Here is a 25799-nt window from a genome sequence, read left to right as displayed (position 1 = left end):
CTATGCCAATATTTACTACTCAACAACAGTAAATATTGACAAGCACTTCTGAAGGGGAGGATTGCCATAGTATAAACATATTGATCTCAAGCTTTTCGAACTCTTATGCAGACACTGTATATACAAACTCAGTAGAACTTCTGTCTTGTGCTAAAACAATTCATACGTTAAAGGAAGTTTGCATGATCATACTTTTTCTTATCTTGGTCGCAATACTCATCATCTGACTCTCCTTGGCTCAGAAGACAGATTGGTTTGCTAGCTTTATTTCAGAAACTTTCTGGTTTATTCATCATATCACATTTTGTCATTGCATCATTGTGAGAGGTAATCTTAATCATATTAGCTTCAGTAGTGTGAAAAGAAAAGAACTTGCTGTGTGCTTGAATTGACAGAAATAACTCTGTGCCTTACTGAGATGCAGAGTGTTACAGAATTATTGTTTTCACTTGCACTTTACCTGGTCTGTTTCATTCATCTTGTTGTAATACTTCGGATGGTGACCAAGGAAAGTGATAGATGAGCGGTAAGAGATACCTTCAGAAGTGCTGTAAGCATCTGCACTCATCAAATGGCAAAGTAGTATCAAAATTTTGGAAATAGGCCATAGGAATATATATATTTTTAAATTGTCGTGTAGTCTCATTATTTTGTCTTGTTCCCTTCTCATCACCACCCCTCCATTGCAGTACCATACATGCACCAAAAAAGAGTCCCAGAGATGCAGTAGCATTTAATTCTGTGCCACAATTTGGTTTAAGATACAACCAACGGGTAACAAACTTTGTGTTGGAAATCTTCCAATTAAATGACAATTTGTTCCTTATAATGAGCTCAGTAATTTTACATTTGGAGCCACTATGCTTTATAAAGCTTGACTTATTGCTATTTTATGTGTAACCTGTTGACAGTGAAAAGTAGCTGGGCTCTTGGATTTGAGGGATTCAGTTTTGGGGTGGGTTTGTTGTTTTTTTTTGTTTTGTTTTGTTTTTTTGCTGTTTAGCCAAATTATCAGTAGTAAGAGAAGCAGAAGTCCAAGGTTCCTTAGAAGCTTGCCTGCTACGTGTGACAGCATAGCTTTCAGCCTAGCATTACAAACACATAAAACCTCATTAATTGGGAATTACTGACCTTTTAAATGAGCTAGATGAACTATGCAGATCACTGGAGAGTTCCTAGATACTAATTAAGTGAAGCAATTAAGTTATTCTGAGCACTAGATGCACACTCATGTATCTGACCATAAACTTTCTTGAAAAAACTGTTAAATCACTTTTCTTTGGTATTTTTCTGTTGGAATAACACCCTATTTAATAATTGTTTTCATACCCAGTTCAGTTTGACTTTTCAGCCTGTCAAACAGTGCAGCAAAATGTACAGCTGACAACAGAGCCATTCAGCACAAAAATAAACATTTTTAAAGGAGCTGATGGCTTGAATTGTGTCCCTGCGGATGTTAATAACAGCATCCACATCATATTTTGCCTTATAATGAACACTAAGCAGCAGTATTTTTAACATTTTCAGTGGCATGGCAAAGGGTTCTGTGGTGTGCAGACTGTTGCATAAGCTGTGTATTGTATGGCATTCTGGCAGGGGTACAACTTTTCTCACTCTGTGCTATATCTGTTCTCTGTATACAGAGAAACTCAGTCCCTAGGGCTATCAATCTGGCATCTTTCATCCGCATTAAGTTTACTGCAAGTTGTTTTTGTGTGCATGCAAAAAAAAAAAAAATGCTCTAAAAACCTTTGCAGACAGGAATAAAACATTCAAATAAGTGCATCTACTGCTTACTTATCTCAAAATTCCTTGTCAGTGAATCCTGATATGTACACAACATTCAACACATTCTGCACTCTCAGATTCACCAGACCTGGTTTGTATGTATCTATTCTCATAAGTCTTTAGTTTGACTACTGTGACAATGCTGTCTTGCTCAGGAGTTCGTCATGCTGAAGATTTATTTTTAATCCTTTATTATTTATTTATCTTTTTACTGTATAACTGTAACATCTTTGAAAATGCTTTGGTTACTTATAAACAAGTATAGAGAAGAAATGATGTAGTTCTTAAATATTTCTGTAGACAATTTTGTTGTGTTACACACTTGGTTTTTAGGAAAAAAATTTCTTAGGAATATTTTTTTTTTTTTCTGCTGTTGTTTCAATACACTGCTTCTTCTCTCCAAACAGAATGACTACCACATAAGCTCATAACATGAGCTTCAGCACTACTTTTCACTACCTGTGGGGCAGATTTTCTCATGAAAAATATTACACTGCAGGGAAAATTGAGATTGGTTCACAATACTTTTGGCATTAAAAATGGTATATATGTGCAATTACAGCATCTGTTAGAAAGACTTTTAGGTTTATTTGAGGAATGTCATTGAAATTGAAAGCGTACATTTTAGAAGTTCTTTCCTAATGGTTTTAGAATCATAGGATCGTGTGCTTTACTTTTGCTTTTAACACTTCAAAGGAGTTTAATTTTTCCAAAGGCAGTAACAACTGCACATGTTTGTGTAGACTTTTAAAATTGCTGCAGCAATGAGAAAACTTTTAAAATTGCTGTATCTTGTTCCACCATCTTGATACCCTTAATAAGTCTGGGTGCTTTGCTGCAGACAAGATAAAACTAATACATCAAATCACAGAATCATAGGGGTTGGAAGGGACCTCTGGATATCATCTAGTCCAACACACCTGCTAAAGCAGATTCCTTACAGTAGGTTATGCCCTTTAGATATTTGTAAGTACTGATAAGACCCCTTCTGTCTTCTCCAGGCTGAACAGTTCTAGGTCTCTCAGCCTTTTTTTCCATAAGGGAGATGCGTCAGGTCCCTAGTCACCATACTAGCTAATGGTGAGGTGCCACCTTATTCTCATGCATAAATAAAGCCTAGTAAAACTTGAAATCCAGAACTTTTCACACACTGAAGGGGATGATTTTGTATCTCAAGTGCTGAATAAGCCCATTTGTATGAAAGAGTTTGGATGAAAAATCTCGCATGTTCTAACCACATATTATTCATTCCCAGACAAACCTCTTGTATTCGGCTGGTGACTGAGACATACTCTTAGAGTAATAGTACATTTGGAAGAGTAGATTATGCCTAGCAGTGTATGTTTATCGTTGTTTACCAAAGCTGTGAATAAGCAGTATGACTGGGAAGCTTAGAAGTTGAAAATAGCATGTAGAACTTCCTCTGAAAACCACATTATCCCAGCTCTTTTAAACTGGGAAGATCATAGAGTGGCTTAGGTTGGAAGAAACTAAAGAATCATCTAGTTCCAACCTCCTTGCCATGGGCAGGGCTGCCACCCACCAGATCAAGCTGCCCAAGGCCACATCCAGCCTGGTATCGAATGCTTCCAGGTAACTTCTTATTGGCATTCTGTTCTACCTAATATCTAAGCTGATTTTACTTTGGAAAAGCTTTCCCTTGTCTTATTACCATCAGATAGTGTAAGAAGTCCATCTTCCTCTTGTTTATGAGCTCCCTTTAAGTACTGGGAGGCCACAGTGAGGTCTCCCTCGAGCCTTTTCTTCCAGCTCCAGGCCTGGATGCAGTACTCCAGTTAGGGCCTCAAAAGGACAGAGTAGAGAAAGACAATCATCTCTCTCTCTGCTGGCCATCTTTTGATGCAGCCCATGATACTATTGGACTTCCAGGCTGCAAGAGTACATTGCTGGCTTATGTCCTGATTTTCATCCACCGGGACTCCCAACTTCTTCAGTGTTGCTCTCAATGAATTCTTCTCAGTCTGCAGAGATATCCAGGATTGCCTCAATCCTGGAACAGTATCTTGCACTTGGCCTTGTTAAGTCTCATTAGGTTCATGTTTGCCCACTTTTCAAGCCTGTCCAGGTCTCTCCAGATGACATCCCTTCATTCTATTGAATCAACTGCATCACTCAGCTTGGCGTTATCAGCAAGCTTGCGTGTGATGCACTCAGTCCCACTGAATGTGTCACTGATAAAGATGTTATAGAGCACCATATCCAAGACAGATTCCTGAGGAGCACCACTTGTCACTGACTTCTACCTGGATGTAGATCCACTGATCACAACCCTTTAGCTGTGACCATCCAAACAGTGCTGAATAACTTCCCCCCTTCCCTACATTATATATTTCTAATTTAGAGATGATTAGAGGTGAGGATGTGGTGTGGGACTATGTCACAGGTTCTGCAGAAGTCCAGGTAGACATAGTTGCTCTTCCCTTGTCCACCAGCGCTGTCACTCCATCACAGAAGGCCACCAGATTGGTCAGACATGATCTTCCCTTGATGTAGCTGTGCTGGCTGTCTTAGATCCTCTTCTCACTTGGCATATACCTTAGCCTAGTTTCCAGGAGGATCTGCTCTATAATCTTCTCAGGCACACACATGAGGATCATCAGCCTGAAGTATCACTTCAATGTCAGAAAGTACCAAACCACCAAGCTGCTCACACTCAGACATTTTGTAAACTCAGATATCAGATAAGCCACTCCTGCTTCTGTGTTCAACTTGGAGAATAGTGGAATTAGCATGTTTCAAGGGAGTGAGACCTCATAAATCATGAAACAGAAGCAAAAATCATATAGGAAGATATTTTCATGTCTAGTAGCTTATTTCAAATCAGGACATAGGGCCAACTGAAGGAAGTTAATGAGATTCTCTCAGACAGAGGCTATTCAGTAATGGGATTGTACCTAAGACTATCTTGTGAAATGGTAAACCTCTAATGAGCCTGTGCTCACAGCATGGCAGTATTTTACTGCAGGGGTGTCAGGTTGTAAAATTGAAGTATTTATACGTGTTCTTTTCCTTTCTTTAGGAAACAGAAGCATTCCAACCATTAAATACTGTACATAAAGCACAATGCAGAGCAAGCAATTGTAGAGAAATGGCACTTTCACAAAAGAACTAGCTAGTGCACTGTTTCTTCTCACTCATTACATCTTCATTTTAGAAATAAATATAATTGTTCATTAAATAAAAATCAATCATCTTACATGCTGCAATGGGACAGAAAGTACTGCAATAATGGCAGGGTGGCAAAGGCTTTGGCTGCAGCAAATGTGAACATGCCCAAATTGCAGCAGCCATAGATGTAGAAATAAAGGAAAAAAAACTACTTACCTTTTGAAAGCCCCAGTTAGGCAGAGATCCCCAACAAGAGGTGCCCTCACCTTTACTGCCAACCCTTAAATTATGTCTGAGAAGGGCTGGATCCTGTCTCCACCCCTTCCAGTCCTCAGGGGCATTGCATGCACCTGAGTTCCCCTGGGTTGGCCCTGCCTTCCCACCAGGTGCTCAATCACTGATTCAAACCTTGACTTAGCATTTTTGTTGCACATGCATACAGAAATTAATTTGCAATAGTAATAATCTGTAGTACGCATTTCATTTTATACTGCCATTCTGGTTTTCACATTGGTTTAGATTAATTTGTGAAAGACTATTGTCAACATGAAATGAGATAGTAACATTTCAGTGTTGTCTTACAACGTATCTCCATGCTGGCTCTCACAAAGATCATCACTTTTATTTTTCTTTTAAGAGATAAATAGGTTACATTTTGTGATTCTTGAAACTATACATTTTCTGCTGTTTTCCTTTTTTAATTTATTTTTATTTTTTTCAAGAGCTAAAAGCCTTAACTCTGTAAAAATACCATTTTTTAGCAGAATCAAATGATTTTCATTTTCCTCTAGGACTTGCTAGGCTGTTTGTGTTAAAAATAATAATAAATGTATATGAAAGCAAGAGACAAAAGCCTTGCAACAATAAAGAAAATTAAATTCCCTTAATCCTAGGTGCTATCTCTTTTTTTCCTGTCCTCACAATTAAGTCTTGCTTAATCTCTTCTTTAAGAAGATGGCAAATCCATATCTCTAGACAGCCTGCTTGCTTGTTCTTATGGCAACCTTTCTAGGCTGATAACTGTTAACACATGTTGTGCTGTCCCTTTTCCTCTAGAACTTTTACCTCTGATCTTTCATTTTTTTCATCCAGATAACTGTATTGAAGGTAATGTTCCCCTAGTAAGGATTGATGAAAGGAAGTCACGGTACACATACACAGAAATGAGCAACTAAAAAAGTTGTTGGAATTTAGGAACTACATGAGAGTGAACACTGAAGAGTATGGCCTTTCTAAAATGGAAGTTGATTTACTTAATGGAATTCCTTCAAAAGTTCAAGAGCAGGACTAACCTAAATTCTTTGATATAGCTCTTTTTGGGTTCTCTCTGAGTTGTCATAAGTAGATTTTAAAGGCTGATTTTATTTGCAATAGTATTGTGTTTCAGACTATCAACCAAAAAAAGTTGTCCCACGTTGGCTGCAAAGGCTGTCCAGTGTCTCAGCTAGAGGACTGTCATTTTAGCCACATGTTAAAAGGAAATGACTTAATATTTTCCATCAAAATGTTAACCTCTGTTGTATAAAATGTCATTTATCAAAAGCATCTTTTCCTCATTTTGCAATCTAATAGGAAACACCTTGTTTAAATGTTTCAGTTTTCCCAGTGATAGCTGTTGAAAGGAAGAGCAGTTGTCTACTGATAGATGCAAAACAGTGGTAGAACATCACAGGACATCCTGGTTTTTAATTATTGCTGATAAAATTAATTCCTCATTGGCTTTGGGCAGTGCACTCTAACTTCTTTTATTTGATGTACCATTCAATCCATGAGCTGAGTGGGGCAGCAATAATTACTGTTTCATGTGCTAGGAAGAGTAAGAATTAGACCTCTCAAGTTTAATGTGGTATTTGGGCTTTTTTTTTTTTTTTTTTTTCCCCAAATGATTTATAACAGTTACCATCAATAAATGTTACTTCTATGTGGGTGACTATAACAAACATATTCTGGTTCTGATTCTTACAGGAATAGTTAAGTTCTGTTCTCCTTTTAGCTCTTCTTTTCATGTTTAACTCTTGAAGAGAAAGGGGCTTGAATAAGGAGCATCCCTCTTATGGACAGATACATTCTTCAGATGAGCATCTCCTCTTGAGATCCCTTCCTTGTCTTTCTGGTACTTGAAGAAAGCCATTTCTCTTGTTAGTTTGACAAAGAAAATTACAACTTGCATCTTTCCCACTTCAGTGTACAATTCATTAATCTTCTAGACTGAGTTTTGTTGCTTTTTTTTTTTAAGATGCACATGTGTTATAGGAAGGCAGTACTTTTTTGTTGGACAGGTATGGCTGGAAGTGGCTAACAAGCTCTTCAGGTTGGAAGCAGAAAATGAGTTGTACTGACTTTGCTTTTGCATTGCCCAGCTGCTGGTGGCTCATCCACCTCTGTGTGCTTACAAGGAACTCATAGAGCATTCTTTCTGAAAACACCATGGGCACCTGGCACGCAGTCATTCCAATTCCTAACCTTCACAGAGCATATGCTGGTTGAAGTATTATCTAAGGGCAGGTGTAGCTGCCCATGTCTTGCCACTCCTGTAGAACCAGTAGAACGGTATTTGATGAAGTGACCCAAGAATACCTGAGTGGAGGAGAAGTAAACTTCTGCTAATAAGTGGTTGACTACTAAAAGTTATTTTAGCACACTTCCTGGCAGCTGTTATCTCAACAAAATGTATGTTGTGTTAAGAAGGAAGTGTTTTAGAAATAAACTCAGGAATACTAACAAGTTGTGTCAGGACAAGTGTAGAGGGCAGTCACAGAGGGGCAGAATACTTGCTGTAGTGAAGAAAGAGGAGTGGATTGGTCAGGACTCTGTCCAGTTGCCTTTTGAAAATCTCCAAGGATGGCTACTTCACAACCTGTTCTGGGTAACACCTTTCCAATGTTCAATCAACCTTACTACTGAAACTAATTTTTATGTTTAGCATTTCTTATATTTAGCTTGTGTTAATTGTCTCTACTCCTTTCTCTGAGAAAGAGACTCTGAGAAGAGTCTGACGCATCTCCTTTACTTCCTCATTTTATATTTATATATGTTGATAAATTCTCTGAGCCTATGCAGGCTGAACAATTACAGCTCTCTCAGCCTCACCTCCTCTGACAAATGCTCCAGACTCTTAATCCTCTCTTTGGCCCTGTCCTGGAGCTGCTTCAGTATGTCCATATTTTTCTGCTAAGGGCCAGCCTAGGACTGGACCCAGCAAGATGTATCTCACCAGTGCTGAGTAGAGAGGAAGGATCACCTCCCTTGACTTGCTTATCATAATGCAGCTCAAGATGCTGCTGGCATCTTTTCCATAAAGGTTTCTTGCTAGCTGGTGATCAACTGCTGCCTGCAGGGACCTCGAGGCCATTCTTGCAGGCTACTTTCCATCTGGGTGACCCTCAGTCTGTACCAGTGCATGAGGTTATTTCTTCCCACGTGCAGGACTTTGCATTTTCCTTTGTAAGACTTCATTAAGTTCCCATCATCCCATTTGTTTTCAGCCTGTCAAGGTCCTTGTGAACAGCAGCACAACCTCCCCCTGTATCATCATCAAACTTAGTGTAGATAGACTTTCTTATCACCTTGGTCATTAATGAAGGGGTAAACAGTACTGGCTTGGCTCTTAGCTCCTGGATGTATACTGGTCACTGGTCTGCAACCTTCAGTCACCTGAACACAGTGCTCCGTGCTCAGACATTCAGCCAGTTTTCAGTTCACCTCACTGTCTATGTAGCCTGGTTTTTTGTATTTTTGTCTATAGGGATGTTATGGGAGAAAGTGTCAGAAGCCTTTCTAGAGTCAAGACAAATGGTATCCACTGTTCTTATCTACTGAACTGGTCACATCATTACAGAAGACTATTAAGTTGATTAAGTGCCATTTATCCATCTTAAGCCCATGCTGAGTACTCTTTATGACCTTCTTGTCCTATACATATTTGAAAACGACTTCTGGGATTACCTTCTACATCATCTTACAAGGATTGAGGTAAGGTTGAGCAGCCCATAGCTGGATCCTTCTCCTTGTCTTCCCTAAGATGAGAATGATGTTTTCTTTTTTCAAGTCCTATAAGCAACTACAAAGGTTAAAGAGGAATGCTTATATAATTCTCCCTGGCATTTTTTCATTTTTATAATGCAATTTGAATTCTTCTAGCAAATAAAATGAAACAATATGTTGCATATTTAGTAAATGTGCATTTTAGCTATTTCAGTTATGTATATTCCAGATCACAATACCTAAGAATTCAGTGAAACAGTTTTCCTAAAATGCTTTTTCCTTTGAAGGAAAAGATAGGAAGCTACCTTACGAACCTTGTCAAAGCTCTTCCATATAACGAGACTGCTAGCCATTTTTTTGCTTTAATTTTTAAAATGCTTGAGATAAATCTAACGAGCTGTACCTAACAGAGCTGCATTTCATCAAGTTGCTAAGTTAAACCAACAGTATTTCTATGCTTCTAAAAGGAAGCATATTTATAGGATATAAATATATTTATAGGATAGGATCCTAGCATATAGGATTATTTGGTTTCTGAGGAAACCAAATAATAAAGTCCTCTGTGAGTACCACATGAAGGGTTATGCTTTTTTCTTGTAACTGTGTGCTTAATTGAAGCATTGATTAGAGCTGTGTGTTCACTAAAAGGGAAAATTGACCCCTGTTGAGAGTAGGTGGTGGATTTATTTTTTTATTAGCAAACCATCTGCCTGTGTGTATACTGAAGACATGTTGAATGTTCTCTTGAAAATAAACTGACAATCTGAGTCAATAAACAGGTTCTATTTGCATCTAGATCTTGTAAGAGAATTAACCCATCTACATGTTTGGTGTGGTGCCATGAGTGACAGAAATGAAAGTTGTTTGGCTTTTGTTTCTTCCTGGCTTATTTTTATTTCAGACAAACTGTGATCTTACGCGATAATAATGTTTTTATTCTGGCCACGGATGTAAGTGGAGGTGGTGCTTTTTGTTATCTTTTGGTTTTTCGTGTTACTTCAGTTATAACACTGTGCACTGCTGTGAAGATCAGCTATGCTATTAGTCACGTAACTTGAACCAATAATAATTGCATGAAAATAGAAATTTATAGGTCATTGTTGTATGTAGTTAGCTTTGCTTTACAAAACTTCCAGCAGGGCAATGGATTGCTGTTTGAAAGAATTTCCCCATGCCTTTAAACTGTATCACTTTGCTAATGTGATTCTTTATTGACTGGAATTAAGCATGAGCTTAATTATAGTACCATTTATAAGTGCTTCTTCTGGTTTTGTATTTTAGGTCTAAAAATATCTGGAAGGGGATTAAGTGGTTCAACAAGTAACGCTCTGATGGACGACAGAGAATTTCCACCAAATGATCTACAAATAGACTCAAAGGACAGTCTTCCTGCTGACTATAGGGTCAAATGTTTGACCTCTCATTTGGTTTCTACAGCTGACGAAAATGAAAATCAACTTGACAACGATGGGAATGAAGTTTTGACCGGTAGTAGAATTGCTATGGGAAGACAGAATGAAGGTGAGCAGGACAGCATCAATAATAATGAGAATATGGACGGTGGAGATTGTAAGGAAAGTGAGACTGAGAGGAGATCTGTGAATGTCCATATGGACCCTCAGCTGGAGGAAAAGCCTATCACAGAAAAACAGCCAGGTGGAAAAAGAAGTCCAAGAAGCAAAAGAAGCTCCAGTAAAAAAACTAAAGGTACTTTCTAAAAAAGATGTTTCTGTTCTGTTTACTTAAAAAAAATAGATCTATAGTTTTAATCTGTGAACTAGTAATAAAGATAGGTTTTATGTGCCATATTAACTATTTTAAAAATTCATTTAGCTTTTTTTTTCTACTTCAAAATTACTAAATCAGATTAAATTCTAGATGTTTTAATTGCATATATTTCAATTAATCAGCTATATAACAAACGAAACACATCACAGAAGGATGAGTCGAGCAAGTACAGACTTTCAGTATGGAAATTGGGCTGACTTCCAAATCAGAGTGGACAGAAATTCAGGCATTATGTTGTTGCTGAAGTGCTCAAGTGCAAGATTTTGGTGTCTGGATACAGAGTCAAGATTTTAAATCTTGGTATGAATAATGTCTAGACCTGTTGCTGTCAGAATTTAAAGCTTGGTATGTAGTCTTAGGATGTGCATTTCAAGTAATGAGTTGTTTAAGTATTTTGAGTTCCTTAAGTGTTTTGATGTTACTTCTCCTTTAGATATTTTGCATCTGAACTGGGGAAGGAATATGTAAAAGTTTATTACATGTCCTTTTTTGAGATGTTTCTTCCTTTTCAAAGGAGTAGGATTTGTCTGCATCAACATGCATATTAAGTTTGTGCCATAGATCATAAAGCTTATGTGACATTGTGCTACAAATACATTAATTAAATTCAGTGTGTTTCATCCCATCAGTATCTTTGAGAGTTACTTGGAGCAACTTAGTCACTCTTGCGGTTTTTCTTTTTTTTTTTTTTCCCCTTCTAAAAGCTGAGAAGATGGGGAGTTAGGGGAATAAAAATAGTAGAGTACAGTTTTACAAATGACTTGTGTTTTTATGGCCTAATTCTGAAAAATGATGATCTGAGAGGGTTGCAAAATATGTGGAGCAATGAAAAGGAAGTTTTGTGTTCCGTGTCTTTTACATACAGGCAAGATCTAGAAGAGAAAAATTATGTTTTCTAGTAAAGATAAGAGGATACCAAAATATGTCATTGTGAGGAGAATTGCTCATTAAGTGATACAGAACATCAGTGAGTATATCTTTCAAGTGTAGATTTTATATTTAAAAAGAGAAGAAAATAAAACAAGAGATTGGATGAAGTAATTGGTAACAGCAGGAAAATTTAAAAAAAAAAAATGTAATGCAGATATGTGGACAGAAATGATGGGGAAAAAGTGAAATAGTTGGGATAAATTTGGAGTTGCTGCAAATGAAATACGTGAATATCAAGTGGTCAAATTGTAGGAAAAGCCATGCAGTGTCATTTTACTTGTTTGTTGTGATAAACATGATTTTGAGCTCACTCACATATAGTTAGATCTTTATTGATCTGTAATAGATATAATATAGATCTTTAATGATCTATTCCCCTCCAAAATACTCCTGTTGTCTGAAAAAAAGCTTCTCTCTTGAAAATGAAATATTTGAAGTGAACTATTTTTTTTTCCCCCAATATGTTTTGCAAAGTGAAAAAACCTTCCACCTTTGCTTCTTCAAGTATCAGACATATACATAAGATACCTGTTTTTAGGAAACAATTAAAAGAACACCAAAAAACAGGTGCTTTGGACATTAAGATTGGATTCCAAGAGAAAATGGTGTTTTGTGCTCTTTTTAAGAACATGGAGAATAAGTAAATGAAGAGTGATCTTGGCCCATAACATCTTCATGATAAAATAACATTACTAAGTGTTGCAGCCTCAGGAAATGTTCTTGGTTATGTTGTTACTAAGGTGCAAATATTGTCTTGTATTTAAAATAAAGTGAGGTAGAATTAACCTGAATGACTCTGATGTATTGTTTTAAATCCAAGGGCAGAATTGGATTCCAAATGAGTGACAGCTCAACTATATGCAGGAACAATATGCAGTGTCTAGCTATGTAGTAGAAGTACCACAACAACATTAAACTGAAGGGGTTTTGTGGTAGTTGTTATTGAGCATGTTTCATGTTTTGATGTGACAGCTGATTATTAACTGCTTATTAAAGTGCATTTTTAAGTTACTTTTTTTCTCCTGAGGTAGGTTTGCTAAAACATCTGGGTCCTCTTTTTGTGTTTCATGACCATGTGCTGAAAAAAAAAAAAAAAAAAAAAAAATGTATGCATCTCTTCTTAAATATAGCCTTCATTCTATCTAAAAACACCTCCTGGTTTGTTCCTTGCACCCAGTTATGTCCCTTGTTGCATTTGGTCATAGCAAGCATGAGTAAATATTGGAAAAGCAGAGGCATACATTAATAATGAAAAAGCAATGTTAAATTACACCCATATTTTGTCTGGCAATAAGCCCTGCAAAAATAGCCACCAGAGATTGTTAGGACTCCTGACCTGGATAATTTACAATAAAGAGTTTATAAATAACCAAAAATAGAATGATGGAGCCTTCCATTGACATTCAGTGCCTTAACCTCTTAACCTCTAAATCTTAAACCTGGATCATCACTGTAGGGTTTCAGTTGCAGTGAACACAAAGGAATTTGGAATATGCTGAGTGCTTGAGCTGCAGGAACAACAGAATCTAAATGATTACAGAAAGTGAGGTTTATTGTTGGGAAGGGGTTAACTTGATGTGGCCCCGCGTGTCCTGCTTTTAGCTGATGAGTTCTCAGAAATGGATGTGGTTTGGGAAGAACATGCTTACCATGTTAATATAGGTTGATTGCACAAGTCTCAGTGTATTTGAGTTTGTCTATCTGTGCAGGTTGCTTTTTGTATTTTGTCTAATTAATTCAATTTCAAGAATTCTTTAATTTCACATACATATTTGCTGGCACTAAAAATAGTCATGGTGCTGTCACTGGGTTTGGGGGGAAAGTTGGTGGAGCTTGTGTTGTTCTTTTCATTTTTTCTTTATTTACTCCTTTATTACACTTTACTGCTATCAGTTGTTATGTACAGTGTTGGGCTTTTCATTAATCAGTAGGTTACAGTTTTTCTGCAGCAACACTCAGGATGTGTTTTCTGAGAAATAGCATTGTTTGCTTTTTTTATTCTTCAAATTGAAGATGTATTTCACAATTTCTTCCAAAATGGAATTGGCTCCTTTCAGAGACTCGAATGTACTGAGTGTACTGCTTTCTAAGAACAAGATGCACTTCTATACGGAAAAAGCAGCGTCAGTCTTGGCTGACCATAATCTTTAATGGCTAACTCTAACTTTCACTTTAGGCCATGCCATACTTTGTTCATCATATGGACATTATTCACTTACAGCAATTTCACCATTTGAAATAATGCTGATATTTAAACAAATATCTAAACTTCATAAATTTGTAAAATTATGTCCTCCCTAAAGATATCAAATACATTTCATTATTAGAGAAAAATAATTTGTTCATGAATTGAGAAATCAATTGTTTTAGGACTGGGTAGGCATCTACTCTTCACTAATACAGTATGTTCTGTAATGGCAAAGTAGCCTGCTATGCAAAAATAAAGCCAAGCTTTGTGGTAAAACTGGTTCACTTAAAGGAACAAACTTACCAATCAAAGCACTTTCACAGAGATTTATGATAGTATAAATGTGTCTGCGAGAGATCCTTTCTCTTCATATGGAGTTTTCTGGGAGATGATGCTCATATTCTAGTGATTCTACAGAGCTACCAATGACTCTTAGATCTTTCCTTCATTTTATTATCTGGTTTTGAAATTGGAATTATACATCTATATAATCAATGAATATACAGAAGTTATAATCATGAAATAAACAACAGAGTCTGGGTAAGCAGATTATAATAACAAAAAGAGAATAGATAGTATGCTTACCCACATCCCGGGCTCACTGCAAAACTCCAGATGAAGGATCTCCAGAAAAGATCCTTCCCTCCTCGTAGCCAGCTCTTAAAGGAATCTAGGAGAGGTGCAGCCAGGCTCCACCCCTTCTGGCAGCACAGGTGAATTGCCTTCAGCTGTGCTCCTGTGGCTGATTCATTGCTCACGTCAGGTGATGGATCAGAGGTTCAGGCCATACAACAGGCAATAGTTTAGTTTTACCTACACTGCAGCTGATCAGCCATCTTTTTGTCAGCTCAAGTTCTTGAGGTCCTTCTGAAGTTCATCACCATTCATGCAATATTTGACTGCCCAAAAGACCTTTTTCATTTGCACAGTTTGAGATTTCATTGGCCATCTTTGATTTGGAGAAGGAGATGAAGATACTTAGTAAAAACGGTCCATGAGTATGCCACCACTGACTTTTCTCCATTCGGAAAAGTGACCATCAAGCCCTACTCTTGCTTCCAGTCCTTCAAGAACCTCTCTTCCAATGCATTGGTAACTTTGCATTTCTAAAATAAAATACAGAATTTATGCCCAGAATTTTTTTCCTGCAATATTTTTGTGCTGTCACGCTTTACATTATACTTCACATTCATTGCCAGTCATTCACCAGTGTACCTGCCTTTTTTTTACTTCTGTAAAAGTGGTAGACAGGCAGCAATGGATTGGGAAGTGCTGGTTTCCTGCCTAGACAGAAATTCTGTTCATTAAATTCCTTATGTTGTTGGTGCCAAAGGGGATCATCATTACTGGCTTGTCTCCTGGACTCCCAAACAATCTTGCTATCAAGGGATGTTTTTGTTTTCACACAGCAGCACAATCCTTGCCAGTGTCTGTGTCCCACAGCAGAATTCCCACATCATCTGCTTCTTTCTATCCTTTAAGTTCCTGTCATCACTGTGAGGAGATGCTGTGTTGTCATCCAAAGAACAGGTTGAATTCACCTTCTCAGCAGGAGCCCTTCCTTCCCTGGACTTCTCCCTTTACAAGCTCCTTAGCAGGCATGAAGACACCAGCCAAGAGCCTACATGACATAGCCATCCAGTGCATTCTCCAGGCATTTGTCTCAGCAAGTCAACAAAGCTCTTTCCTGGAAGTAGGTGGCCACCACCAGAGTACTTACTCAACACAAAGCATTCCCTGCCTTTCAGGAACTCACTGTTCCTCCTTTTCTTCTTTCAGTCCATTCAGAGAAAAACTTTTCACCTGTTTTAAAACGGAAATTTGGTGTCTTGAATCTGAGCTCCTAAGTATTGACTTCAGCTGCTGAAAATAACGTGAGCCACAACACTTCAGTTTGGATTCTGGTCTCTTTTTAATCACTCTAAAACAGTTTAGGCTAGGTGATTTTTTTTTTTCATTCCAAATTAAAGTTGAGTCCTAGTTAGTAGTGTACAAAAATAGCTGATGTGTGTCACTGTGTCTTTCCAGGTAGGTGAGCTGACATTGAGACATTGAAACCGATTGCAACTAGTTTTGACAAGACCGATGTTTTATTTACTTGCAGGGCTATTATTTAAGATAATAAGATTTTATTCACAGCTTTTGTATTGAAATTTCCTAAAAATGCAGCTCAGCGTATTTTTTGAATCCTAACCTGAGTACTTGTTCTTTTTAAAGGAGTTCCTTCAGTGGGAACCACAGCAATCAAGGAGGAAAATACTCTTGTTACACATACAGAGTCTGTGCATTCTGAAGGTGCTGTTGAAGCAAATGAAAATTCTCACCAAAAAGAACAAAAACAAACGTTGCAGTCCCTTTTCTCTTTGCTCCGTGAAGAGGTTGAGCAGTTGGATTCAAAGACACTGCCCCTGTGTCTCCATCAGGTACTTCCTATGATTCTGGATTGCTGCACACAACTTTGTGATTGCGACTTTTTCTCAGTGGGAAAAAGATGCACTGATTCAACATATGTCAGTATTCATATCTGGACAGTGTATTTTCAAGTTTTTCTGCTTAACAGAGGATGAAGGCAAATATGTCCACTCTAATATATATATATTAACTTACAAGCTGTCTCAGAAGTACATTCTGCTGTTGAAGGAAACTCTTAAAGACAGGCTTTGCATGATATGTAGGACACTAGTGGAATATTTAGGACACAGAAATGCAGATGGCTGATGTCTAAATCACATTTTGCACCAGGAATTACTTTTGCTATTGCAGACTTCTTCCTAGCTTGAACTTCATGTGTGAATGCTAAGATTCAAGATTCCTTAGTATATACTTTTTCTCGCACAGTCACCACATCTGCACTACCGAGAGAAATACTGTGTAATTTGAAAAGCACACTTTGAAAAGTATGTGGCTAGGACTCAGTGCACTATTAACGCATAGTTCTGTTGTGTTGGACTAACAGTGGGCTGGAATACTTTTTGTTTGGATGAAGTGACTCATAGAGACATGATAGTGTCTGACTTGACTTAGTTACGTTGTCCTTATTGTGGAAAATTGGGCCACTGTAATATTTTAAATATTTTCACTATGTTAGTGCACCTGCATTCTTATTCTTTTTTGACTGAGATGAGAGATGATGTTAGGAGAGGCTTCTTCTTCATATCACAAGTTCCAGATGCTTCACATTTAACACAGGAGGGGTTTTTTGGTTTTCGTTTGCTTTGTTGTTGTTTTTTTAAGATTTGTATTTAAGTGAAGTTATTTCTTACTGTTCCTTAGTTTATTTGAAACTTAGCATTAAGGTTAACCATTTGTACTTACAGCCATGTCAAATTTGGTGTTTATCTATGAGTCAGTACAAAGATCTACTTTGGAAAACAATACCGTTAGGGCAAGAATTTCAAAACTCTTGACAAACGTGAAGGAGTGTCATTGACCGCAATAGAGATGAAATCTGTTCACAGCTTCATACGTGAGGAAGCCAAACCCTAAGGCAAACAACCTTTTCAAAGTCGCACAGAAACTGTGACAGGACTGAAAACGCAGTCTGGGTTTCCAGATTCAAACATGTCAACCAAGCACATTCTCTTTCTTCCTAAGACATATCAAGCAATCTGTATTGGGATGTTTGAAAAACACGTTTTTACTTCTGAGCTTTATATTGCATTTACCAAAAAGCACATCACAATTCTTGTGATTTCTAAGAAAAGTCTACCTACTTTTCTGGCAAGCACAAATAAGTTTTTCATGTTGTAAATTTCTAAGACTATTTGTCAGAGGGGAGGGATGGTCTTCTTTGGTAGAGCTGTCCTGTTACAAACCCAGTTTTAATTATAGAAATGTCAGTTTTAGCAACAATTCTAATCAAACAGCTGCTGTCTGGCTGAACTATATGACCTGCTCTATACTGAAAGAGCTTCAGATTCCAAGGTGCTATGCTTTGGGAAATGACATAAGAAGCAGAGTGTCTTTAGATCTTTTTAACAGAGAAGAGTAGCTTCATGAAAGAAAGTGGAAGAAGGTTCCTGCATTGCTATTGTCTGGATTCTGCTGGTGAACTGGGAGTAACAAAAAAAAAAGAAGAAATTAATTCCTCTCATGTTTATCTCATGAATTTCAAATGCTTAAAATCTGAATTGTTGTAAATGGGGTATAAACCGGAAGCTTGCTGGTATATCTCTGATCTTGCTGTAGGTGTTACTTTCAGTGTCTTTGATCCAGAGATTGTTGTTTTCTCATTAGCCAGGAAGTCTCTACTTCTCCATTTCATCACATTGCACTGTAATGCTCAGGAGAGCTCAACAATGATCTTACATCATGGTCAGAAATAAAACTCATCTATCATTAAACACATGTACTTCTGTCATTTTATAACTTTCTAATATAATCATTTTTAAAAATTGCTGAAATAAATGTTGTTGTAACAAGACAAAACCCAACATATATTTGAGCAAATTCATTTGTGCAGGTAAACTTGTGATATCTTTGTTTGATATTCTCTTTAAGCATCTTTCTTAGAATAAGAGTATGTGCATTTAGTCCAAATATTTCTATTCTCTCAAAATTAAATATGAATCTGCAAAGCAGACATTTAAATCTATAATGAAAAGTTCAAATTATATCCCTGCCACTCTCATAAAAATGAAGGAACGCTAATTTTCCTGTTGGTTTTTTTTTTTTTTTCCTTTTCAGATAGCTGAGACCTATTTTCAAGAGGAGGAATGTATCCTTTTACCTGTAAAATTTGTTATGTGGTATTAAAATAATCTGACACAATAAAACAGATAATACATACTTTGACGTTGACTCACAGGTTGTGGGTCAGAGTTAAAAAGAAGCAAAGAGCCATAATTTACCCATGAGTGAATATACAGTACGTAAGCAGTTCCTCCCTAATCAGACAGCTGCAATATAATTTACGTAATAAGTCCACTTTCGAAAACTGTGCTGATACAATTGTTTATAGTTGTGCAGAAATGAGGAAGTAAGAAAATGTTTTTAAAGGACAGCTGTTTTATAGGATAAAAAAAAGTTCTGTTCAATGTTCTAATAACTGAAACTATGTCCAATCTAGGTAAGATTTATGTTTTATTGTATCAAACAGAACACTGTCATAGTAAGAACAAGATTATCGCAGTGGCTAACTAGACTGTGAATGATTAGTGATTAAATGAGAATAAAAATACCAAACACGTTGTACTAAGGGAGATCAGTAACCCGCATACAACAGCAACGTGTTCTTTGTCAAGTGCTAAGTATTCAAGGTCATGCCAAAGTAATCTGAAAAACTGTCACAGGAAACCGGGTGTGACTGCCTGGTGGGAGTCCAGGAGATGATCCTAGATAATGTGAACAAGTTTGGTCAATCAGTTCAAACAGTCAAACTGGTAATAATTAAGATATTTCAGTAATTCTGGGAGATAATAATTATATTAAACCTTGAAATATATATATATATGTATTTCTTAAATCTGGTCTAGCTATTTCTCTGTTTGCTTTTGAAGAAAAATGTTCAGGCTGTAAAAAGAAGAGGAAAGTTGTAAGCCCTTCATGGGTATATGACTCACTAAGGTGTGTCGTGAATTTAACACAGTCTGTACATACACGTTATTTATTATGTAATTTGTAAAAAAAAATACTGAGCATGTAGGCAATTATAATGATTGAATAACAAAGCGAAAGAAATGTCCTTAAATCATGCCAATTATATTTGGCAATGGTATAAAAACAGGGCAACAGCTATAGCAATGTTTTAAAGGTAATATGTGAAATTACCCACCATTGTCTTCAAAAACATCCATCAGAAAAAGGAAAAAAACCCACAAAAATGTACAGCACAAATTAGCAGAATAGAAAAATTCTGCAGGAACATTATGGCTGTTCATGGAAAAACACATTAAACCTTAAAAGACATCCATCAGTATGACAGAAATGGCTCTGGGCAGCCTGGTCCAGGGGTTGGCCACCCTGCCCATGGCAGGGGGGTTGAAACTAGATGGTGTTTGAGGTCCTTTTGAGGCCATTCTATGATTCTATGATGAAATACAGTTTCTCTTTCATAGAAATTGCTTTAATGGAGGAACCTTATATTTATATCTGATCAAAGGATATATTTAAAGTGCAAAACACACCTGACTTGTGGAATTCAACACCACGGTATAATACATATTTATGAAGGAAATCTCCCCTGTACTTGCAGCCATCAGTTTCCCAAGGTTAATGAAGAACTTACTTGATCATTTTACACTGTGTTAATTATCCATGATGTGTATTTTAATTCATCCAATGTAGAACTGTGTATTTAACAATAATTCAGGGTTGTTGCTGTGATCCTCTAAGGCTGTCTTTCTGATCTCTATTTCTGTTCCCAGTAAGAGAATTCTTGAGGGCAAGGAATATTCTTTCTGTTAATGTTGTTGTTTATAAACCATGCCATTTATTTGGTGCATGAGCCTAACAAAAATTACAAATATCTCTTATGTTTTTATAATAATTACTTCAATATTTTAATTAAAGTGAATAATGGAAATTATTTTTTCTATATTATTAATAAATTTGTTCAGAATACTTCTATACCCATTGCGCTGTATAATTAAATTTGAAATAGCTGATAAACGTGGCCTTAAACAAAATAACAAACAACCTGAGTTTGATGGAGCAAGAAATACCCTCCACTATTACAAATTATAAGGATACTTTGATGGTTGTACAAATATGATAATAACCCTGATGGGGAGAAAGAGTTCTTCATGGAGACAAAAATGAAGCAGAATCTTTATGAAGAAGGTGGTGTAGCTGTCCAACAACGTTGAATACAGTGGTTGAATAGGGGAAGTGTGTTTTGTAGAGTTTGAGCTGTTGATGTTTTTTTGATGCTGATCTCCAGTTGATGAGTAAAAGGAGTTGTATTTTCAGTCAGTTTTGTTTATTGACACATAATTGTATTTCTTGAGAGATATGTACTAGCATTTGTATCACTGTTTTGCTTTTCACTTCCAAGAGCTTTGATTTAACTTACAGTTGTCAACAAAGTAATGTGTTGCTCATCTCTTTTCTAGACAATCTTCCGTTGGCTACAAGACATGTGAAGAGGTAACTGCTGAAAAGAATAGAGTTTTCATTTTTGGAACTTACCTTTGTTCTTATTTGCAGTATTCATTTTCTCCCTTGCACAGAGATCTGGATGCTAATTATTGTTCAGTCTCACTTAAAGATGTTTCAGATACATTACGATTTTCCATTCAAATATGATGTCAAAAACAAAGAAATAGAAGTATGTCTGCGTGTGTGCGTTTTTCTTTAACCAGCCTTTAAGATGAGAAGGCAATGAAGTTCATTCAGCTTGAACGATTGTATCATGAACAACTGCTTGCAAATCTTTCTTCCATACAGGAGCAGTGGGGTAAGTACAGGCTAAACTAATATGATAGTAGGAAGAGTTCACTCGTTTTGCCTTTGTAAATAACAAGAGTATTTGTTTTGCAAGCTTAAAGCCAAAAAGCAGCAGAAATAGCATTTATACCCAGATTTCTCTAGTTTGTTATAAGAAGAATATTCCTTCTTTGGACCCCTTCATGCATGTTTCATGAAAAAGGTGCTAATAATTTATTTGTTATCTATAAGCCCTATAGCTTTTGGGGGTGTATTTTTACTTCAAGTTTCAATCTGATGTGATGTAAATAAAGCATGGCAAAATATGATGCTTTTTACAGTCTGAAACAAGATTGTAGAACATAACAGTGGAGTAGTTGATAACTTTTTTCCATGAATTAATTTAATATGCATGTTTTATGATAAGCAAATATTACTTTTGTAATAGTGTGGATATTTGGATTTAATTCAGAAAGAAAATGGAAAGCAGCAGTCTCTAGTCCAGATAGGACACTGAGGAATTCAGCTAAAGAACTGAGTAGTGAAGAGTTGGAAAAGCTTACTAAAGTTTGTTCTTCACACCAACAGTAAGTATAGTGTTACTTCTTTAGTGCTGACATGTTAGTGTAGCTGTTGTCTGCTTACTATTACAGCGTGTTTTAAAATGGTTGTTCAAAATGGTCAGACCAAAATCTGCATCATGTTGCCTTCAGTGAATTTGATAATACAAGCACATGAGAGATTATACCCAATCCCTGGGTCCAATAGACCTAGGGAAAGATCTACTGCATTGGTGAATGCCCTACCTGCTAGATCTTGAGTTTAAAGGACAGACAGAAACAATTATACTAACTGCTACTTAAAAGTGATCAGCCAAAAGGCACTCTCAGTCAAATGGGGAGAGAGAACTTCTTCAAATATATTTGCATGGGCTTAGTCAGTCTGGATAGAACAGAAGACAAAATATTCCTGTTGTTCTTAGAGTATGGCTTATCTTCCACATTTTTTTCCTGAGTGATGTTGCAGAAATTGGAAAACTCCCAGGCTGACCATCAGAACCCAGGCTGAGGTTATTTACTTTTGTTTGGGAAGGAATTTGCAGAAGGCATAGGCCTGCATTTCCACAAGAGGAAGAGGCAGCTCTAACGTGGCAAGTTTACTGCCACTGCTGCTGCTGCTGCTTCTGCAAGGTCACTCTGAGTGCCTGCAGGGTTCCTCAACCTACGTTTCATTATACGTGACCTTGCAAGCTCACACAAAAATTAGGACGCAAGACTATTACGATTTATGTGCTGCAACTTGCAGCACCTCCCTGGGCAATGAACTGTTGCCTCGTTAAACATTACTCAGCTTTCTCCTTCTAATTTTTTCCATGCAGCCTCACTTCTAAGTACAAAAATTCATTTATGTAAAGTCATTCCTAGTCCTGAGGAAGACTGCAACTTGAGAAAAAATTAAGGATTGTGTTCATTTGCCATGATTAGTTCTCCATATTTAATATTATCACTTTTCCAAGCTCTCCAGGCACAAGCATATTTGCTTTTCTTGTTTCAGATTTGTTTTCAGTGCTTTAAAATCAATTTATTTTGAAATTAAAATGATACTTTAAGCCAGGGTCTTGGAAAATATGAGCTTTTTGTTTTTGTAATTGAAAGTAATTTACACGCCGTGCATGAATGTTTGCACAGTTTGCAAAGTCCTCACGATTAACCATGCTGACACACCTGTGAATCCCAGTGGAACCAGTGGGAGCTCCTATGTCATACAATACCCAGGAAATACGTCCCAGTGTAAACAGTTTAGGGGAAGGGAAATAAGGGTGAGGAGGTGGGTTTTTTTCTTTCCTCAACGTCTGTTACAGCCATCAGTGTTTTTATACTAGTAGATATTGCGCCCTGACATTTTTTAAGTTGGCAACGTTCTCTGTTAGCATAAAGTTGTACAGGAATTTAGATCACAGAACTGAAAGGGTTGGGAGGGAGCTCTGAAGATCATGGCTAAAGCAGGTTGCACAGGAAGGCATCGTGATTAGTCTTGAATATCTGCAGAGGAGACTCTCTGAGCAGCCTGTTCCAGTGCACCCTGCCAGTAAAGAAGTTCTTCCTCATATCTGTATGGAACTTCCTGTGTTGCAGTTTTTGCCTGTTACCCCTTGTCCTGTCACTGCACGCCACTGATTTCAATGACATCTGTTATGAAGAATGCTGTTGCTGAGTAGTGTAATTTATGCCTTTTTTTCTTTATTGCCACAGGCCACAGGCACCCAAAAATAAGGTAAGCAGCCATTTCTGTATCTTCTGCTTTGCTGAAGGTTGCTAATAAATGTATTTTTGACATTATTTTAGTTTTTCCAGTTTAGCATAGGAATAGTTTGAAGCACGAATGTTTCAAAAAGTCATAGTATTCCTGTGTAAGCCCCAAACTTACAGGAAATACGTCATATTTTACAGCCAGGAGTTGCAGAAAATACGTCAGAAAGTGGTTGTTTGCTCAAGTTAATTGGATCAGAGAATTTAAAGGAAAGAGAAGCTGCTGCTTCCAAACCAGGTATGTGTGTATGAATGTACATGCATTTGTTTGAAATAATATCTTGCGATGATGTATTCGTATAAATACTATATAAAGCCATTTCATTTGAAGCTACTTTTGGAGGACCACAAATTGATCCATTTTTTGCATATTTTTACACAACAATTGCACAATGCACATACTATGCAATTTTAGTTAGTCACTGATATTGATATTCAGAAGTGTAGTAAAGTAATTCTAGCCTCTGTCAGAAAAGGTTTTTGTAGATGAATATGCATTTATAGCAGCCTCCCTAAGCTAAAATTTGTCTCAAACTAGAGATAAGATACATAAATGATGACAAATATTCTAAATTGTGGCCATTTGATATGTTTAAAAGTATTAGAAAATAGTTTTGTTTCGGTATGATATACTGATTACAAGCCACATCTTTCTGTAAAGAGAACAGAAAATTAAGGAGCTTTTAGGAGTCCAGAAGAGCAAGCTATATTTCAGCTGATTTTTTCAGTACATGCTTTTATGTCAGCTTCATTTTCCTCCTCTTGCCTTGGGGCAGCAGCTGCTTTATTTGAGTAATGTGTTGAAATCATTGGAAATTAGTACACTGTTACAGTGGAGACAGAGAGGAAAAGAGCATTGTTTGACTACTATGCTACACTTCATCTTCTATCTCAGCTTAAGATGTTTTTTTTTTATGCTGTATTCAAGTTGCCAAAAATGGCCTAAACTGAGGACATTTCCTCAAAAACAGCTGTAACTTCTCACAAGATGAGAGTTGACCTAGATACCATCCAGAGGCCCCCTTCAACATAAACTATTGCACAAGTGTATTTCATCCTGAATCCAGAAAGTTCTGGAGAATTTGGAGTTAATGGCAATTCTCTAAGTAGGTGGATTCTTCTCATCTTCATCCTCTTCTGCCATGACCACTGTATTGCCCCTTCTCTGTCTTTGTTCAAGTAACCAAACCAAAAACAAAATACAGAACAAACATTCTGTACAACTCAGAAAGCAGATCAAAAGGACTGAATGCTTTTTTAGTTTGGGATGATTGAAAGAACGTGGAAAAACGTTAGACTTCAATTTGGTCATTGTTTTTGTTCCAAGTAGGAACAACAGCTTTCTGGAGAGCAAAAATTCTGAACTTTTGAGACTCGTGAGTTGAGTACCATTTTGTGTCATTGTTAAATCACAGCATCTAGGCATGTTAAAATTAACGTGTAATTGGTGGTATAAATGATGGTATAAATGGACTTTCTTTGTGTTTTCAAAACATCATCAAAACCTTTGGGTTCCTTTGGAATGTTTGCAAATGAATAAAATTATGTAGATCAATAGCAAGCTGTTCTAGCAGTGCTAAATACTTTTTCAATACAAAGTTAGAAATATTTCAAGTGTAACTCAAGATTAAATAGGACTTACAAGAGACACCTCGCACAAGGGTAGTATGTTCTTGGTAACTCCTTACCCTGGCTGATCTACTGATTTGTTAAGGCAGTGCATCTTTTAATGAAAACAGTGGTAATGCTGCCCCTCGCAGTGTCCATATGTCAGCAGCATGGGGCTTTTGTCACAGTTAGGATTTGTGTAAGGAGGACACCAGTATGAACTTAGTGCAGAAAATGAACAGAGATGATCCATAACTCTGGATTTGTATGTTTCACTGAGTGCTGCATAAAAAAATAGCCAAGCTGTGGCTGAATTGTACAGAGCTCCAGTGATAAGGACTAGAAGCAACATTTGCATTTCATAATTCATCATTTTGTCTGAACTCCAGCAGAATCCTATGCTACTACAACTCTACAGTTGATAATATTTAAACTAGCCTCTTCAGCATTGGCCCAGCATTGGCCAAGCATGGGCCTTTAAATTGCAAACTTAAAATGCTTACCCTCTGCTTTTGTGGGCTTTTTTTCTACCTCAGAATGAATCTTGTTTTGTTTTGTTTTTCTTTTCCGACTTTCTACATAGAAATGTATCTGCCAAAATGAAGGGTGAGCTACTGTACTGCTAGTAAAAATATGACTTACAGCAAGACAGGAAAAGGGTACACTCAAGTGGCTTGAAGGCAGTCCTTCATGTGAATTCATATTCTATT

At 37.0% G+C, this 25799-nt stretch overlaps 1 protein-coding gene across 1 annotated transcript in view; it reads left to right on the top strand.

Annotated features, from left to right (window-relative positions):
• Nucleotides 1-10187: 10187 nt before the first annotated feature.
• The window catches only part of CNST (consortin, connexin sorting protein), a gene marked incomplete at its 3' end in the record, with an annotated part of 28069 nt that continues 12457 nt past the window's right edge, over nucleotides 10188-25799 (top strand). Inside the window, exons 1-7 of the mRNA XM_079550725.1 lie at nucleotides 10188-10608; nucleotides 16025-16230; nucleotides 18494-18524; nucleotides 21117-21203; nucleotides 21645-21759; nucleotides 23425-23446; nucleotides 23623-23719. Coding sequence (XP_079406851.1) covers nucleotides 10233-10608; nucleotides 16025-16230; nucleotides 18494-18524; nucleotides 21117-21203; nucleotides 21645-21759; nucleotides 23425-23446; nucleotides 23623-23719 — 934 coding nt within the window. The 5' untranslated portion in view covers nucleotides 10188-10232. The remainder of the gene's footprint in view (nucleotides 10609-16024; nucleotides 16231-18493; nucleotides 18525-21116; nucleotides 21204-21644; nucleotides 21760-23424; nucleotides 23447-23622; nucleotides 23720-25799) is intronic.

This window comes from Tetrao urogallus (genome assembly GCF_951394365.1).
Source record: "Tetrao urogallus genome assembly, chromosome: 2".
In the NCBI taxonomy this organism is placed as follows: Eukaryota; Metazoa; Chordata; class Aves; order Galliformes; family Phasianidae; genus Tetrao; species Tetrao urogallus.
Note: the sequence above shows the minus strand (reverse complement) of the source record. Positions and strands in the feature narration are given on the sequence as shown.